Source organism: Bidens hawaiensis, unplaced genomic scaffold (genome assembly GCF_021521415.1).
Source record: "Bidens hawaiensis isolate Kalapana, Puna unplaced genomic scaffold, B.hawaiensis_p1.1 tig00055783_1, whole genome shotgun sequence".
Lineage (NCBI taxonomy): Eukaryota > Viridiplantae > Streptophyta > Magnoliopsida > Asterales > Asteraceae > Bidens > Bidens hawaiensis.
This window is the reverse complement of record NW_027500046.1, coordinates 48,861-65,671: the sequence shown is the minus strand read 5'-3', so window position 1 is coordinate 65,671 and position 16,811 is coordinate 48,861. Positions and strand designations below refer to the sequence as shown.

Below are 16,811 nucleotides of genomic sequence, written 5' to 3'. Positions count from 1 at the left end.
TTAGCAAAAGTTTTTATGCCTCTCTTGCTAAATATTGGATGCCACGTGTGACTTTCATTGAAGTCTATATTTCGGTTTCTCTTCTTAAACAATAATAGGGTCTTTTTTTAGTTTGGTAAATAATATGGTTATACCATAAATCATATTCTTAAAACTTTTATAAAACGTTTTTGAGAAATATACGATATGATATTTAAAATAAATATTTTTAAGAAACATTTATTTAACATGTGTACTACCCAGGTTTTAACCTAGTCGTGAAGTTAAATCGAATTCTGTCGATTTTTTGTTTAATTTAATAACTTTTAGCCCTAGAATTAGTTTGTAATTTGTAAGTTTCAAAATCGTTTTCTTTTATATTAATCAGAATTTTTAATTTTTAAAAGAATTTCCGTGTATTTAATGTGTGATTTGACTTAGGCAAACAGTGTTATTCCAGAAAGTCAAAGTTTGACTTTTGGAAGTCAAATATTATAGAAATTTCTGTCAACTTTTAAAGACTAGTTTCTCTAGGAATGTTATGTTGTTTATTTGTGCCTGTTAAGAACTATTCATCAAGTCCGAACTTGAAAAGTTGAAAATCAATTTTGTCCCTAAAAGTCAAAGTTTGACCTTTTCTCATTTGTACATATAAATCATTAAAGTTGTATTACATAATTCATGTCATTTCTGAGGTTAGGAAACATTTATGTTGTCTTCCCGGTTTTAGATAATCTCAGCTCGTCAAATAACGGGATTTTTCCATTATATGCAGGATATTGATAATTCTTGTTTGTTTTTATTAATCAAGTTTCATAAGGTTATTACAACACCCAAAAAGACATAAAATATGGGCTTCATGGGGAATGTAAGTATCCTGCTTCACTTTCAATCTTTGTTTGATTATTTTGCGTGTTTATTTGTTCTTGTTTATCATAATGTCTCTTTTGTTTTTTATCATAGGATCATGACGATGGTTTGTGAAGAAACACTAAGTGACCCCGGGCAGATTACGGATAATCTGGGGGTTAAATAAATGTTTCCCACGAGGGTTAGGTCCGGCAAGATGGTTGTTCTTCTGCTGTCCTGCAAAACAGACACTGTGAGCTCGTCACTGAGAAGGGGGGTTTCCTCCTTGTGACCACCCTCCGGCGTGAGAATCAGACTAGATTGCTCTGAATATAAGTGTATATTGAGAGAAATAGCTAGATGATATATGATGGTATAAGATAAGATGATAATACCATTCCAAGGTGTTGGAGTATTTATAGCCGAAGGTAGGTTTCCAAGCAGGTACAGCCAGCTGTATAATATTCCTTTTCCACCAACTGTGGGCTACGTGCGTGCCATGCTGGTTGGTGGGTAGGCAGCGGCTGATAGTGACATGGCCGGCTGTGTACTATTCCTTTTCCACTAACTACAGGCTATGTACGTGCCACTATGAGGGTTGGTGGGTAGGCAGCGGCTGATAGTGACATTTTGTACTAGAGCATGCTCCTCCTCGTACTGTTGTCGGTGAGCTGTCACCCTGTGATTGGTTCATGGGCTGCTTTGGTCAGATCTTGTCTATTTTGTCCATACCTTGGCAGGTATAGTACAAAAGACCTTCCAGAAGCGTACGGACTGGCTCATTTGGGCGGGAGTATTCCCGCCTTGCTCATTCCTTCAGGTGACATTACTGAATTATTGAGAGTTAGTGCCTTGTGCGTGTAGCCTTGCTATTAGTGCGGGTAGCCTTCCCTGATGGCTTGTATCCGCAACTGCGGGAACAGGCGGGGTACTTCACCATTGGGAGGCTTTTCCTGCGGGAACAGCTGGCGTACTGCGCGTAAGGTCTTCATCTCTGAGCATGGTGGGTCATGCGGAACCAGTTGGTCCTTGCGCAGACTTCCCTCTTCAAGGTGAGTGTTGCGGGTCCAACTGGGCTCTGCTGGGACTTACCTCTTCAAGTCCCCCCAGTCCAATGTTCTTCTCATGAATTGTTAATAAGTGAGGTGAACTTTTGGACTTAAGCAAGGGGTTTTGAAAAGGGTTTTTAGTTTTAAGGTTTTCCGTGGGGATTCTTCCCGCGGTTTTCCTAATGTCACGCAGAAATTCCCGACTTTTCTGCTTGATCTTTGGGTATGATGCGGGTAGGTGTGTAACCTCCTCGCAAGTCAGGAGCTTTGAGTTTCACTTGTGTAGATTCTCCACGAGGTTTTGGTAGTTTTAGACATAGTAATCAATTATGTTAAACAATCAATTCCATCTTGGAGCCTCAGACAATCTAGTCCTCAACGTTCCCGCTATGCGGGGATGTTATTTCCCTTTCCGCAAGCATGGCCTAGAAGATCCTTCTTGGTTTCACTTCCCTGCAAGTGCTAAGTATGTGAAGGGTTTCGCCTTGACACTGTACCCGCACTCGTCTTATAGTTTCTTTACTCCCAAGGTATTCTTGGCTTCAATTCCCTGCAGGTGCTAGGTATGTGAAGGGTTTCGCCTTGACACTGTACCCGCACTTGTCTTACGGTTTCTTGGGTACCAAGGTAAGGGGGTATATTCCCTCTTATTTTTGAATCTTTTTGAATCTTTTTGAAATTCGAAGAGTTGGTGAAAGGATAAGAACAGTCCAAACTGTTGAAGGGACGTTAGTGTCGTCCGACGGTTTCTTCTGACAGTTTCAGGACGTGCAGGAAGTTATGGCGACGTGACAGTATATGGTCATTCCAGACGCTTTTTCAGGCGCGTGGGCGCGAGTTTTCGGGCGCGTGGGTGCGAAGTTTACAGCCCGCGTCCTGTCAACAGCTGTTGCCAGCTTGCTTTTTCCACGTGTCACAGTTTCATTGCACCTGCGCTTTTCTCTCTCCTCCGCATTAAATTCATCGCATTCATTGCGATGAGTATATAAAGGGGGAGAGGGTGCATCTTAATCCACACTTTCACTTCTCTCTTCTTCTTGTAAACGATTTCCGGCGAATACTCTAACTTTTCCGTCGAGCATTCTCCTGAAATCGTTCTTTACATCCAAAACATGTCTTCTACTCATGATCCTGAGGTTGTTGCCGAAGAGTCCGACGTGTACACAGAGAACCCGACGTCCGCGTCCGACAAAGACGACAAGAGTACTGCTGGCGAGTGCCAGTGTGCTCTCTCTGTCGATCTTTATCAGTACATCGTCAGGAAGTTCATGCTCGAGCCTTTCGAGCCTGAGTTTCCTGAGCCTCACCAGACGGTGTACGATGCCCCCAAGGGCAAGATAGGGGTGTATGCTGCCTTCTTCGTCTATGGGAATCTCAGGTTCCCATTGACGAAGTTTGTGTACCGTGTTTTGGAGAGACACGGTGTACACTTAACGGAGGTGCACCCGATGGCGATCGCGAAGGTTCGCCACTTCGAATGGGTGTGCCACATTCTGGGTGTTGAGCCCCACGTCGACCGCCTGATGACCTTCTACTCCTGGAGGTGCATCCAGGGCTGGTATACCTTGGTCAATCGGATCAAGGGTTTGAAGATCTGCGCTACCGAGCGCAGTTTTCGTTCCTGGAAGCGGGAGTTCTTCTACATCTCTGCCTGTGTCGTCCCCATAGCGATGACATTTAAGAACGGGAGAGCACTCCCGAACCTTCACGCCTCCAACTATCAGGAGGCGGAATGGTTTTCCAAGATCTCCCGGATCCAGACTCCGGTTTACCGCTTTGCGGAGTCTGGGATGGTGATGCTTGGGATGAGCCGGGTGTGGAAAGATGCTGGGGTAGAGGCGCCACAAATTCCCATCGTCCTCGAATACGGTTTGAACTCTATCCCTTACGGTATGCTTCATATTATTTGCTAATTTAGGGTTTTTCTCCTAACTGTTTCTTTCTTTTTATTTTCAGAGGGAAACAACTTGCAGTCTCTTCTGCAGCCGCGGGAGAGCGGTGGTCCCGCTCGGTTGGGTACTCGTGATCTTGACGAGAACGAGTTGCCCATCCTGGAGCAGACGGCGGATCGGTTTGTGGAGGTCTACCCGCCGGGCCACGAGATCCTGAGCGCCAGGCGGCCAGGTAAGGGACTTTTTAACCCTCGCCCTCTCAATGCTCAAACCTCTGCTGGAATTCCTCTAATTTTGTCATCTTCTGATGAGGAATCCGCAGATGGTCCTTTCTTCGCGAGGAAGAAGAAAGCTGCTGGCGGGAAGGGCAAGGCGAAGGTTGCCTCCACGGCCGATCAGGGGAACCGGTCTGACTCAGAGACCGAGAGCGAAGAGGCGGCGGGGAACCCTGGTGGTGGTGAGACCACTGTTCCGGAGGTTGTGACAGCTGTCACCTCCGAGCAGCCCAGGACAACGACGGTGACCGGCGTGAAGAGACCGGCTCCATCGGGTTCGTCCCCGCCTGTCCGAACCTTCAAGCTCAAGAGAACTCGTAAGTATAAATTTCATTTACTTCAACTGCATATCTTTCCGCCATTATATTTAAATATGTTGTCTTCATGCAGGCGTGGATGCGACCGCATTCCAGAGTGGAGCGGGGAGGAGTAGCTCTGGACCCATGACGGTAGGTTTGGTCAACCTACCCGAGGCGATGACCCAGGCGGCTACGCCTGTCTGCAGTATTGGTTCAGTTGCTCATCCTGTTGAGGCAACTGTTCCAACTGTAACATCATCCCCGCCGGCTGTCAGTGCCATCTTCACGGAATCCTTCACTGAGCCGGCGGTGGTTTTTTGTGTGGGTTCTTCCGTAGCGACAGCCACGGTTGTGAGTTCACCTCCAGTGAGTTCACCTCCGTTGGTTTCTACCGCAGGGGCCTCTACAATGCCTCCTCCGGCGCCGGCGACTACGGCCGGTCCTTCAGGTATGTTCAAGGTTGGGGCTTCTGGCCAATCTTTGCCTCCTTCCCGTCTCCTTGACCTTTTGGATGGATATCCCTTAGGTTCAGGTGATGGGTTTGGTGGCTATCGGCCTGTTGTCAACCCTACAGGTGTGTGGGGTTATCTTGGCCTTATATCCCTTTTATCATTGCAGTTCGGACTGTTTTTTGCTAAACAGTTTTTTTGTTTTATTGCAGTTCGTGACTCCAACGAGGTGTATGCTCCTCGGTGGAGTATCCGCCGGGGAATGACCCTTTGGACTGCTGAGGATTGTGTCGAGTGGGCACGCCACGCCGCCCCCGCTGGTGCGCTGGGGGAAGCCATGTCCAGCTACCAGGAGGGTAGGCTGTCGAATGAACTGCGGATTCTCCTTGCCCGGATGCAGCCGCGCGTCGAGTTGCTTTGTCGTGAAAACGACAAGTTAAAGACGGCGCGTAGCCTAGAAGTGGCTCAGGCGCGGGCTATCCGGGAGGAGAATAAGAGGCTTGCCGCCGTTGCTGCGGAAAAAAAGAAGGCCTTCAAGGCCCTCGAGGTTGAAGTTCAGGCCCGGCTCGAGGCCCGTTCCAAGGCTACCCAAGCTGTTAACGAACAGCTTCGGTTGGCTAAGGAAACTGCACGGAACGCAACTGAGAGGGCCGCCAAGGCTGAAGCTGTTGCTGAGCCTCTACGCACTGAGAATGAGGAGCTTAAAGCCAAACTAGAGAGGCTCCAGCAGGCTCATGATGCCTTGGCCATGGAAGACGCCAAGAAGCTCCAAGAGATCTTGGACCAGAGGGGCATGCTTGACCATACTGAGCGTAAGCTGAAGGGCGTCGAAGAGGCTGCAGCTAAAGATGTGTTGCTTGCCAACCTTAACAAAAATGAAGCCGAACGCGCCCGTGACCAAGCTCAAGCTGCCCTCCAGGAAGCTCTGGTTACCAAGGAATGGCTTCCACGAGAAGCGTTGTCGCAGGTATGCGTAGTTTCATAATTTCTTTACGCTTTTCCCTACACTTAGAAGAGTTTTTGATATATTTCTGTTTTGTAGGTTGTGCATCGGATCATCACGGACACGTCTTATGACGATGCCATGAGCACAGCCCTCAACGCTTCTCATGAGGATGGGGAAAAGGCTGGCTTCCTGCTTGGTCTAGGGTTTGTTGAGAAGGGCATCCCGCCTTCCAACTTCCCTCTATATGACGTGGATACTGAAGCTGCTTACTACCAAGCAGTGAACCAGTATGCTGCCTTCCCGCATCCAGTGGTGGAGAAGGTAAACGAAGTTGCCGCTGCTGATGATGGGCTAACTATTCTCAAGACTTTCCTTGAACCGCCACAGCCAACTGATGGTGCGGGTACAAGTGGGTTTGGAGGGAGTGGTCCTGAAGTTTGAACCTTGAGATCCCTTCCCACCGTTAGGATAGATTTATACTCTTGTATGCGGGTATGTGCCCAGCAATTCTTGTAATATTTGAATTTTGATGGAATATATATTATTCGTTAATGCCTTGCCTTGTAAACCTTATATGTTTTGTTTCACGCATATTTTGGTTTAACTTAGGAATTTTTTGAGTACTTTGGATAAGTTAACTTCTCAACGTGGCAGATAATAGGTTAAAGTTTTGCTTCCTCTTTCGTGATTGTGCGGGTAAGACCGTCACTTTCACTTAGTAGGATGGCTAAATTTTACCTAAATCTGACCTGCGTGGAGATTTTCCTCATCTTTTCCTTAGAAATTTTCTAAGTGTTTTAAATAAGTTAACCTTTCGACGCGCGGTTGTCAATAGGTTGATGTTCAGTTTCCTCTATCATGATTGTGCGGGTAGGACCGTCACTTTCATTTAGTGGGATGACCAAACTTCACCTATAACTGACCTGCGTGAAGGTTTTCCTCGTCTTTTTCTTAGAAATTTTTTCCGTTTTTTGTGTTTATGCGGGTTTTGCCGCCTTCCACACGCAACGACTTACTTCTTTTCACACTTATTTATGCGGTGAATACCGGCATATCACTGTGGAAAGTTCATAAGTATAAAGGTAAGGCTATCAACACAATGTGATAAAGGAGAATCATTTCCATTAGAAGTGGCTCTAGGCCTTTTCTTTACAAATTTGGAATTGATCTACATGTAACATTTGCGTAATTGAGCTCCATTCCATGTTCTTGGGATGGGGGTGCCATCGAGCCTTTCAAGCCGGTATGCGCCCTTTCCCAAAACTTCTTTGATAATGTACGGTCCTTCCTAGACCGGGGCCAGCTTTCCTGGGCGCTCTTGGTTCGAAGCCTCGTTGTTACGCAATATGTAGTCTCCTACATTGAAGTTGCAGAGTTTTACCCGCGTGTTGTAGTACTTTTGCATTTGTCGCTTGTAGTTCTCTTCACGCGCTGCGGCTAAGTCTCTGCGTTCTTCGGTCAGCATAAGGTCTAACCGTCTTTCCGCATCATTGTCTTCTGGCTGAATCAAGACCCTTGGTGAGGGTAAACCAATTTCGACCGGGACCATGGCTTCAGTGCCATAAGTGAGGCTGAACGGGGTTTCTCCCGTACTGGCCTTTTTCAGCGTTCTGTTTGCCCAAAGGACGTGTGGAACTTCGTCCACCCAGCCGGATCTGTGTTCCAAGAGTCTTTTCTTTATGCCGTCGACGATGCTCTTATTTGCTCTTTCCACCTCACCATTACCCTGCGGGTGTGCCACTGAGGTAAAGGTGTGGGTGATTTGAAGTTCTTCCAGCCACTTTTGTAACTTCTTGTCAGCAAAGTTGGTGCCGTTATCGCTCACCAAATTCTGTGGAAGTCCAAACGACAAATAATAAATTCCCAAATAAATTTTTTGATATGTTCCGCGGTTGTTTGGGCTAAGGGTTTTGCTTCTATCCACTTGGTGAAGTAGTCGATGGCTACCACTAGAAACTGAACGTTTCCTGCTGCTGTGGGATATGGGCCTGTCACATCGATGGCCCACTTCTGAAATGGCCATGAAGAGGTGACTGGAACAAGTTCATTCTTCGGGCGATTCGTGTTGGGTGCGTAGAGTTGGCAAGACCTACACTTTCTGATGTATGCCAGTGCATCCGTATGCATCCCCGGCCAAAAGTATCCCGCGTTGTTTAGCTTAGCTACAACCACGCGTGGACCTACGTGTATCCCACAGATGCCTTCGTGTACTTCCCTTAGGAGGTAGTCGGCATCTTGGTTGTCAACGCATCTGAGGAGTGGGCCAAGAAAGTTACGTCTGTAAAGGATGTCATCGATGAGTTGATAGTTCAGTGCTTTACAGCGTAGTTTTCTTGCCTGTGTTTTTGACTCTGGTAGTATACCCGCCGCAAGGTAGTTTATTATTGGTGTCATCCACGTTTCTGTGCCGGTTTGGATGACACAGATTTCCTTGTGCGGGACTGATGGTGCCCCAAGGAGTTCAATGCGGATGTCTTTTCCCAAGTGGGTGAAGGCTAATGATGCAAGCTTGCTTAACGCATCCGCAGATTTGTTTTCGCTACGCTTGACGTGTATGACCTTACAATCGTTAAAATCGCGCATGAGGGTTTTTGCTTATGCGAGGTACAGGGCCATTGTGTCGTTCACGGCCGTGTACGTCCCGTTTATTTGGTTGGCTACTAACATGGAATCCACGTGGGCTTCCAAGTTTTTCACTCCCATCTTACGCGCAATTCTCAGTCCGGCCAAGAATGCTTCATACTCCGCTTCGTTATTCGTACTTGGAAAATCCAGTCGAATAGCGTAAGTGTATTCTTGGCCTGCTGGGTTGGTGAGTTTCAACCCTGCGCCTGAACCCTCGTTGCTGGCTGCTCCATCAGTGTAGAGTCGCCAGACATCATCGATGTCCTGTGCTGGAGAGGGTTGAGCCTCTTCCTGGCACTCTTTTTCCCGTGATGCGGGGACTTCCGCAATAAAGTCGGCCAAAACCTGGCCTTTTATGGCTGGTCTTGGCTTGTACTTTATCGCGTATTCCCCCAACTCAATTGCCCATTTGGCTAGGCGTCACGATAACTCGGGTTTGCCTAGAACGTTTGCGAGTTTGAAGTTGGTGAGAATGGTGATTGGGTGACCTTGGAAATATCGTCTTAGCCTGCGTGAAGCCTGTACAAGTGCTAAGACTAATTTTTCCAGGGTAGAGTACCGGGTTTCTACGTCTGTTAGGATACGGCTGACATAATAGATTGGCATCTGGATGCCTTTCCGTTCTACTAGCAGGACCGCCCCGGTTGCTCTATCTGTGGCGGAAAGGTATAGGATTAATTCCTCCCCCGCTTCTGGTGCTGTGAGCGTTGGGAGTTCGATCAAGCGTGACCGAATTTCCTGAAAAGTTGCTTCCGCTTCTGGTGTCCAGCGGAAGTGCGTTTTCTTTAAATTGTTTCTCAATGTTGACACGAATGGGAACGACCTATCCGCATGATTTGCCAAAAAGCGGTTAAGTGCGACTAGTCGTCCATTCAGTGTCTGGGCTTGCTTGATGGTAGTAGGTGATTCCATTTTGATAATGGCTTCGACCTTTTCAGGGTTCACTCTGAAGCCATCTTTAGTAACGATGACTCCTAAGAACTTCCCTTCTTCCATCCCAAAGGAACACTTGCTCGGATTGAGCTTCATGTTTATCTTTCTGAGCGTGTTGAAAGTTTCTTCGATGTCTTTCAACATCGCTTCTGGGTCAGGGCTTTTGATGACCAAGTCATCCATGTAGACTTCCAAGTTCCTCCCGATTTGGGCGTGAAACTCTTTGTCCATCAGGCGTTGGTATGTGGACCCAGCATTCTTAAGTCCGAATGGCATCATTTGATAACAAAATGTGCCATCGGGCGTCCGAAATGCGGTTTTGTCCTGATTGTCAACGGCCATATGGATTTGATGGTACCCTTTATACGCATCAAGGAAGCATTTAAGGCGAAACGGTGCTAACGAATCTACCTTAAGATCAATTTCGGGTAACGGGTAACAATCTTTGGGGCATGCTTTGTTCAAGTCTTTGAATCTATGCACATGCACCATTGTTTGTTAGACTTCGGTACCATGACGGGATTTGCAACCCATGTTTGATATCTGCTAACGCGTACGATGCTTGCGTCAAGGAGTTCCTTGACTTGGGTTCTACACGCGTTAGCTTGTTCCGCCCCCATTACTCTGCGCTTTTGTATGACTGGCGTAAAAGCCGGGTCACACTTGAGCTTATGCTCTGCTTTACTTCGAGGTACACCAGTCATGTCAGCTGGTGTCCACACGAAGATGTCAGCGTTTTTCTGTAGTAAGCGTTTGAGTAAGGTGCGCGTAGGATCAGTGATTGTTGGGCCAATGGTAACAGCCTGGTCATGGTATTTGCCATTGAAGGCCCATTCTTCTGGTTCGGTGATGGTTGGTTTAGCCATCTTTGGTTTGGGTTTAGATGAGACAGAGGCGATGCATACCTGGGGAATACCGGTGATCATCGCTACACCCTCAGCTGTTGGCCATCCCATCATGCCGTGGACTGAAGATACCACTGCATTGAATCTTGTCATCCCGTCTCTTCCGAAGAGAATGTCGTATGTGTGGTGTGGCTTCCTCATTACGACAAAGTCCACGTCTTCTATGCGGGAGTGTTTCCCGTCCTTGAGAGTGACGGGGAAAGATAGGATACCCAGGGGGTGTTTGCGCTGCCGTCGAACCCTTCCATCGAGGCGTAGACCGTTTCCAGGCGTTCTTTGTCTTCGTCGTCTAGCTTGTCGAAGAACTGCCTGTACATAACCGTTGACGAGGCGCCGTTGTCAGCAAGAGTGCGGGAAGTGATGTAGTGCCCCAGCTGGCTTTTGATGACGATAGGGCCTTCTTTGCTGGGTCCTCCTGGCACTCGCGGGAAGCGCACCTCAGCTTCCTTCCACGTGCATGGTTCTGTCGTTCGCCTTTTTCTTCCTCTGAAGTTACTATGAACCATGTGGATGCTGATGTCAACGGGCTTTCGTCCGTTGCCTTTGTATCGGTTATCATTCCTTCCTCCCTTCTTGATTGATGCCACAAGGTGTGTAAGTTTTCCATCCCTGACGAATGTTTCAACAATATCCTTAAAGGATGTACACTCCTCCGTGGTGTGACCCTTTGTCCCGTGGAAGTCAAAGGATTTGCTCTGATCTGCGTTATGTCGCTGCCGGATCATTGGAGCTTTTGGCCATGGGAGTTTTTCGGTGGCAAATATCTCCGTGACGCTTTTGGTGAGTGGCGTCCACCGGTGTTTTCGGCTTGATGGGTGCATGTTATCCCTTCCGCCTACTAGAGGGCGAGAGCTGGATGAGGTGTCAAAGTTTACCCTTGACTGCCAAATACCTAGCTTCCTCTTTTTGTTTTGCCGGGCAATCCGGACGTTGTTTTCTCTAGTCCTCTGCGTGTAGAGGTTTGTACTCTGGGGAAGATCCCTACCCAGTTGCTTCTCCGTTTCGGCAAAGCGCTTGGCCGCCGTCATGATGGCATCCCATGTGGATGGCATGCCGTCTTTACCCGTCAACGTGCGGATAAGCTCTGGGTATTCGGCGCCCTGGATGAAAGCGGCTTGAACAAGATCTTCGCTTATGTTGCCCAGACTGAGCTTTTTCGAGTTAAAGCGAGTGATGAAGTCTAGTAAAGATTCATCCTCCTCTCTAACGCAGTTGAGGATCGTCCACTGCTCTTCAGTATATTTCCTCTGTTGACTGAAGTGCTGGCTGAACTTGTGTTGGAAGTCCGCCCAATCATAGATGTGGTGGACCGGTAAACGATCAAACCACGCCCTGGCCGCTCCAACCAACGTCATCTGGAACATATAACACCACGTGGGTTCCGTCCAGTTGCTGACGGTTGCCCCCGCTATGAATCTGTTCAAGTGATCCTCTGGGTCGGATATACCATCATAAGTGCCGATGTTGGACATCTGTTTGGCACTCTTCGGGGCGATTGCTTCCGCAATGTCCCTTGTAAACTTGGACGTTCCCGCATTTGCAACAGTTGGTCTAAAGGTTTTGGAGAAGTCACGTGGGTTTCCCCCCGCGTTCCTTGGTTTGAAGGTTTCTCCAAAATTCCTTCTCGGTTGGAAGTCCGTTTCCTTACGCTTCCCTTTCGCCCTATGGCGAGGGTTTGCGTCGGTGTCGGATTTCTCCCGATCATCGTCCGAGTACTCGCACTCACTGCTCATGTTGAGCTGTTGTCGAGTGCTTCCAAATTCGTCAGCCTGTTGGATGGAACGTAGGCGTTCGTCCAACTCAGCTTGGAATTCCTTCTGACGTGCTTCCGCCCACGCTTTAACTTGTTCAAGTGTCTGGCGGGGGAGCCTCGTCTGTTGTCTTTCCACCTGGGTATCGATGAATCCCAGTGGAGGATTGTTTACTGCACTTGCCCCGGCTTGGCTAACCGGGGTAGTGTTCGTAAAAATTGTGTATTCGCCGGTGTTCCCCCCAGTAGCTGGGGTTGTGGTTACCGGCGTTTCTTGGTCACTCGCTGGCCTTGGCACCGGAGTAACCTTAACCATCTTTCCAGAAGTTAAAAAAAACTGAAAAAGAATTAGTTCTAGCTTTTATGCACGGATGGCGCCAATGAAAAAACACTAAGTGACCCCGGGCAGATTACGGATAATCTGGGGGTTAAATAGATGTATCCCACGAGGGTTAGGTCCGGCAAGATGGTTGTTCTTCTGCTGTCCTGCAAAACAGACACCGTGAGCTCGTCACTGAGAAGGGGGGTTTCCTCCTTGTGACCACCCTCCGGCGTGAGAATCAGACTAGATTGCTCTGAATATAAGTGTATATTGAGAGAAATAGCTAGATGATATATGATGGTATAAGATAAGATGATAATACCGTTCCAAGGTGTTGGAGTATTTATAGCCGAAGGTAGGTTTCCAAGCAGGTACAGCCAGCTGTATAATATTCCTTTTCCACCAACTGTGGGCTACGTGCGTGCCATGCTGGTTGGTGGGTAGGCAGCGGCTGATAGTGACATGGCCGGCTGTGTACTATTCCTTTTCCACCAACTACAGGCTATGTACGTGCCACTATGAGGGTTGGTGGGTAGGCAGCGGCTGATAGTGACATTTTGTACTAGAGCATGCTCCTCCTCGTACTGTTGTCGGTGAGCTGTCACCCTGTGATTGGTTCATGGGCTGCTTTGGTCAGATCTTGTCTATTTTGTCCATACCTTGGCAGGTATAGTACAAAAGACCTTCCAGAAGCGTACGGACTGGCTCATTTGGGCGGGAGTATTCCCGCCTTGCTCATTCCTTCAGGTGACATTACTGAATTATTGAGAGTTAGTGCCTTGTGCGTGTAGCCTTGCTATTAGTGCGGGTAGCCTTCCCTGATGGCTTGTATCCGCAACTGCGGGAACAGGCGGGGTACTTCACCATTGGGAGGCTTTTCCTGCGGGAACAGCTGGCGTACTGCGCGTAAGGTCTTCATCTCTGAGCATGGTGGGTCCTGCGGAACCAGTTGGTCCTTGCGCAGACTTCCCTCTTCAAGGTGAGTGTTGCGGGTCCAACTGGGCTCTGCTGGGACTTACCTCTTCAGTTTGCAACAATCACAAATTGGTAAGCTTAGTTATTTATAAATTAACATTTGTTTCTTCATTAGGACATATATTATTAATTATCATAGCTAAATTTTGTCTCTTATTTGCCAGTGTTACGTGATGGAAGAGAAGTCTTGCTTCAGGTAACTATGGGTTATAAACTTGTCCTTTACAATTTACAAACAACAATGTTTAAAACCGAACCAATTTCATAAATGTTCATATTTAGTTTTGAGTGTGAAGTACCTTATGAGAATTTAATAAATAGTGTAACCCAAATATTTTAGGCCTAAATGTATAATAATCACTAGTTAGTTAATAAGTATTTAACAAAAAGTTTTAGGCCCAAATTCATTATTTTGGGCCAATTTTTTTATGGCCCGAAAATTTCAAGCTCAGGTGTTAAAATCGAAAAGAACCAAAACCAAACTGTTTAGAAAAAAAAAAAAAACTAAAAACCAAGTAATGATACAAAATATGTAACTTTTCAGGCTTTCAATTGGGAGTCACATAAACATGATTGGTGGAGAAATTTGGAGAGAAAAGTACCCGATATGGCAAAATCCGGGATTACATCAGCTTGGTTACCACCTGCAACTCATTCGTTTTCGAGCGAAGGTTTAAAACTAAACTCTAACAAAAAAAATATGTAAACCAGTATACTATTATTTTCTAATATATTTCATCCATTTCACAGGCTACCTTCCACAAAACCTGTATTCTCTTAACTCGTCATACGGGTCCGAATCTTTGCTTAAAACATTATTATATAAAATGATGCAGCATAACATTCGACCAATGGCTGACATCGTCATCAATCACCATGTGGGGACCACCCAAGGTCTTGGCGGAAAGTATAACCGTTACGATGGGGTACCGTTAGCATGGGATGAACGTGCTGTTACATCATGTACAGGTGGACGGGTATGCACTAAATATAAAACATTATTTTTTACCATATATATTTACCATATTATTAATTTTAATCATTTCCCAGTTGCTTACTTATTTTTATTATGCAGGGTAACCGCAGCACTGGGGACAATTTTCATGGGGTCCCGAATATTGATCATACGCAAGATTTTGTTAGAAAAGATATTATTGGTTGGTTGAAATGGCTAAGAAATAATGTTGGCTTTCAAGATTTTCGTTTTGATTTCGCAAGAGGGTATTGCATATAACCTTCTTTTTTGTTTACATATTGTTTTGTTTGAAACTCTTGGTTTTTAATCGGCTATTTACTAATGCTACTTGTAGTTATTCTGCAAAATATGTTAAAGAATATATTGAAGGCGCGAAGCCAATATTTTGCGTTGGAGAATATTGGGACTCGTGCAATTATAACGGAACTTATTTGGACTACAATCAAGGTTTATTATTTTCCTTATTTTGATATGTTATTTAAATTTTGAACCGCTGGTGACGCATTTTTAATTTTGTTATTGTTGATTAATTTTACTTGCAGATAGTCATAGGCCGCGTATTATTAATTGGATTGATGCCACCGGGCAGCTTTCTACAGCATTTGACTTCACAACAAAAGTGATTCTTCAGGTAAATATTTACTTCAAATTATTAATAAAGTTTTTATTTAAACTTTTAATTTAATGTTAATATATCTTTTTGCTGCAGGAAGCTGTTAAGGGGCAACTTTGGCGGTTGCGTGATGCACAAGGAAAGCCGCCTGGTGTAATAGGATGGTGGCCTTCGAGAGCTGTGACGTTTCTTGATAATCATGACACAGGATCCACTCAGGTATCGTGTTAATGTTCATGAAGGGAAAATATGTCATCAATATATGTTTTGAAGGATTATTAAAACATATGGTTGTTGTTTCGCGTTGCAGGGTCATTGGCCGTTTCCATCGTCTCATGTTATGGAGGTATAGGATTTATATTATTGTTGATGGTCAACGTTTGACTTTTGAAGAATAGTCAAAATAATATTGTTTTAATTTCTAATTTGATGATGCTTTTCAGGGCTACGCTTATATTCTTACGCATCCGGGGACACCTTCAATCTTCTATGACCATTTCTATGATTGGGGAAGCGTCATGCATGACCAAATTGCGAAATTGGTACGTATTACTACAAAATGATCGAAATGGGCTGGATTGACCTGTTGACCAATTGGACATATTTGGATGACCTTTGACCCGTTAAGTCGTTGACGACCCATTTGACCCAAATGATCTAAACAGGTCGGGTCGGGTTGCATAGCACGGCCTGAACCATTTGGATGACTTATTGACCTGTTGACCCATTGACCCGTATCCTTCTTTAACAAACATTTTAGATTTTAACCATTTTGAGATAAAATGTAACCAAATAAACTGGTTCTCACATATTTTATATAATTTAATATGCAGATCCAAATTCGCAAGCAACAAGGCATAAACAGCAGATCTTCCATTAGAATCATTGAGGCACAAGCCAATCTTTATGCAGCTATAATTGGAGAGAAAGTGTGCATGAAAATTGGTAGCGGTTCATGGTGTCCCATTGGGCCCGAATGGAAACTTGCAGCCCATGGCCACCAATATGCAGTTTGGCACAAGTAATATCAACAAGGATCAACGTTCTCGTTTCCTTCTACGAGATGAAATAATATGAGATTCTAAATAAACGAGCATTCGTGTTACTGAATAAAGTAATTGATTGGACATTGTGTTTTTTTAATATTTTTTGCGATTCAGTTATATTGGTTGCACATTGTGACAACTTCTACATTGACCTATGTATGTTTTTTTTATTCAATATGTCAACAACATTTATAACTAGTTTTCTTGTTTTTTAACGGGCTTCGGTTTACCTCAACCATTGCCAACTATCGCTCATACTCTAATGTATATGGCTACTAAACGGGAATAAATATTGTATCGAATTGTTGGACTTAATGGTTTTAAAATCAGAAATCCAACGATCTGGGTCAATGCCATCTATCTAGAGGAGGATGAAACACGACGACTAATCGAAATAGTATCAACAGTATCGTGCAGAATTCGTTCACTTGATTTGCAATATTTGAAGCTAGTGAATTTTCATAAATATTAGATAACGCATTGATCCACACATCAAGTCACCCCACCAACTATCCAGTCTCGGGATAATTGGATTGAGGGTGGAGACTGGCTCCTATGCCATTGCGAATAAAAGCCCTTAATGAGTTATGCATGACTAATGGTAAGGAAAAAAAAAAGATAATGTATTGATTAATCCATATATATTCTTTTAGTTGATGTTGCATGCAATGTAATATGTTAAAGATAACCTACGATATCACATGGGTTTAGTGAATTTTTATCGAGTAATAAGCACTTGATCCCCCTCTAGTAGAGGTCTAAAGTTCTAGTTTTGTTTCCACTTATTTCCTATCATAACTTCGTAGATGCATGTTTCCACCAAAATTGCGAGGGGATTGAATCTTGCATTGTGTAGGTTGGTGGTGTTAGTAGGATAGATTAGGTGCCCATAAAATAAAATAAAATTAAATACCTAATCTTACTAATT

At 45.3% G+C, this 16,811-nt stretch overlaps 1 protein-coding gene across 1 annotated transcript; it reads left to right on the top strand.

Moving 5' to 3' along the window:
- The first annotated feature begins 829 nt into the window (after positions 1-829).
- LOC143601159 (putative alpha-amylase 2) lies at positions 830-15,981 on the top strand. Its single transcript, XM_077078640.1, has 11 exons — positions 830-847; positions 13,388-13,444; positions 13,793-13,919; positions 13,999-14,225; positions 14,324-14,469; positions 14,559-14,671; positions 14,767-14,855; positions 14,934-15,056; positions 15,148-15,183; positions 15,281-15,379; positions 15,671-15,981. Exons 1-11 carry the CDS (start codon positions 830-832, stop codon positions 15,860-15,862), a joined length of 1,227 nt encoding a protein of 408 aa, XP_076934755.1. The 3' UTR covers positions 15,863-15,981.
- Positions 15,982-16,811: the final 830 nt, after the last annotated feature.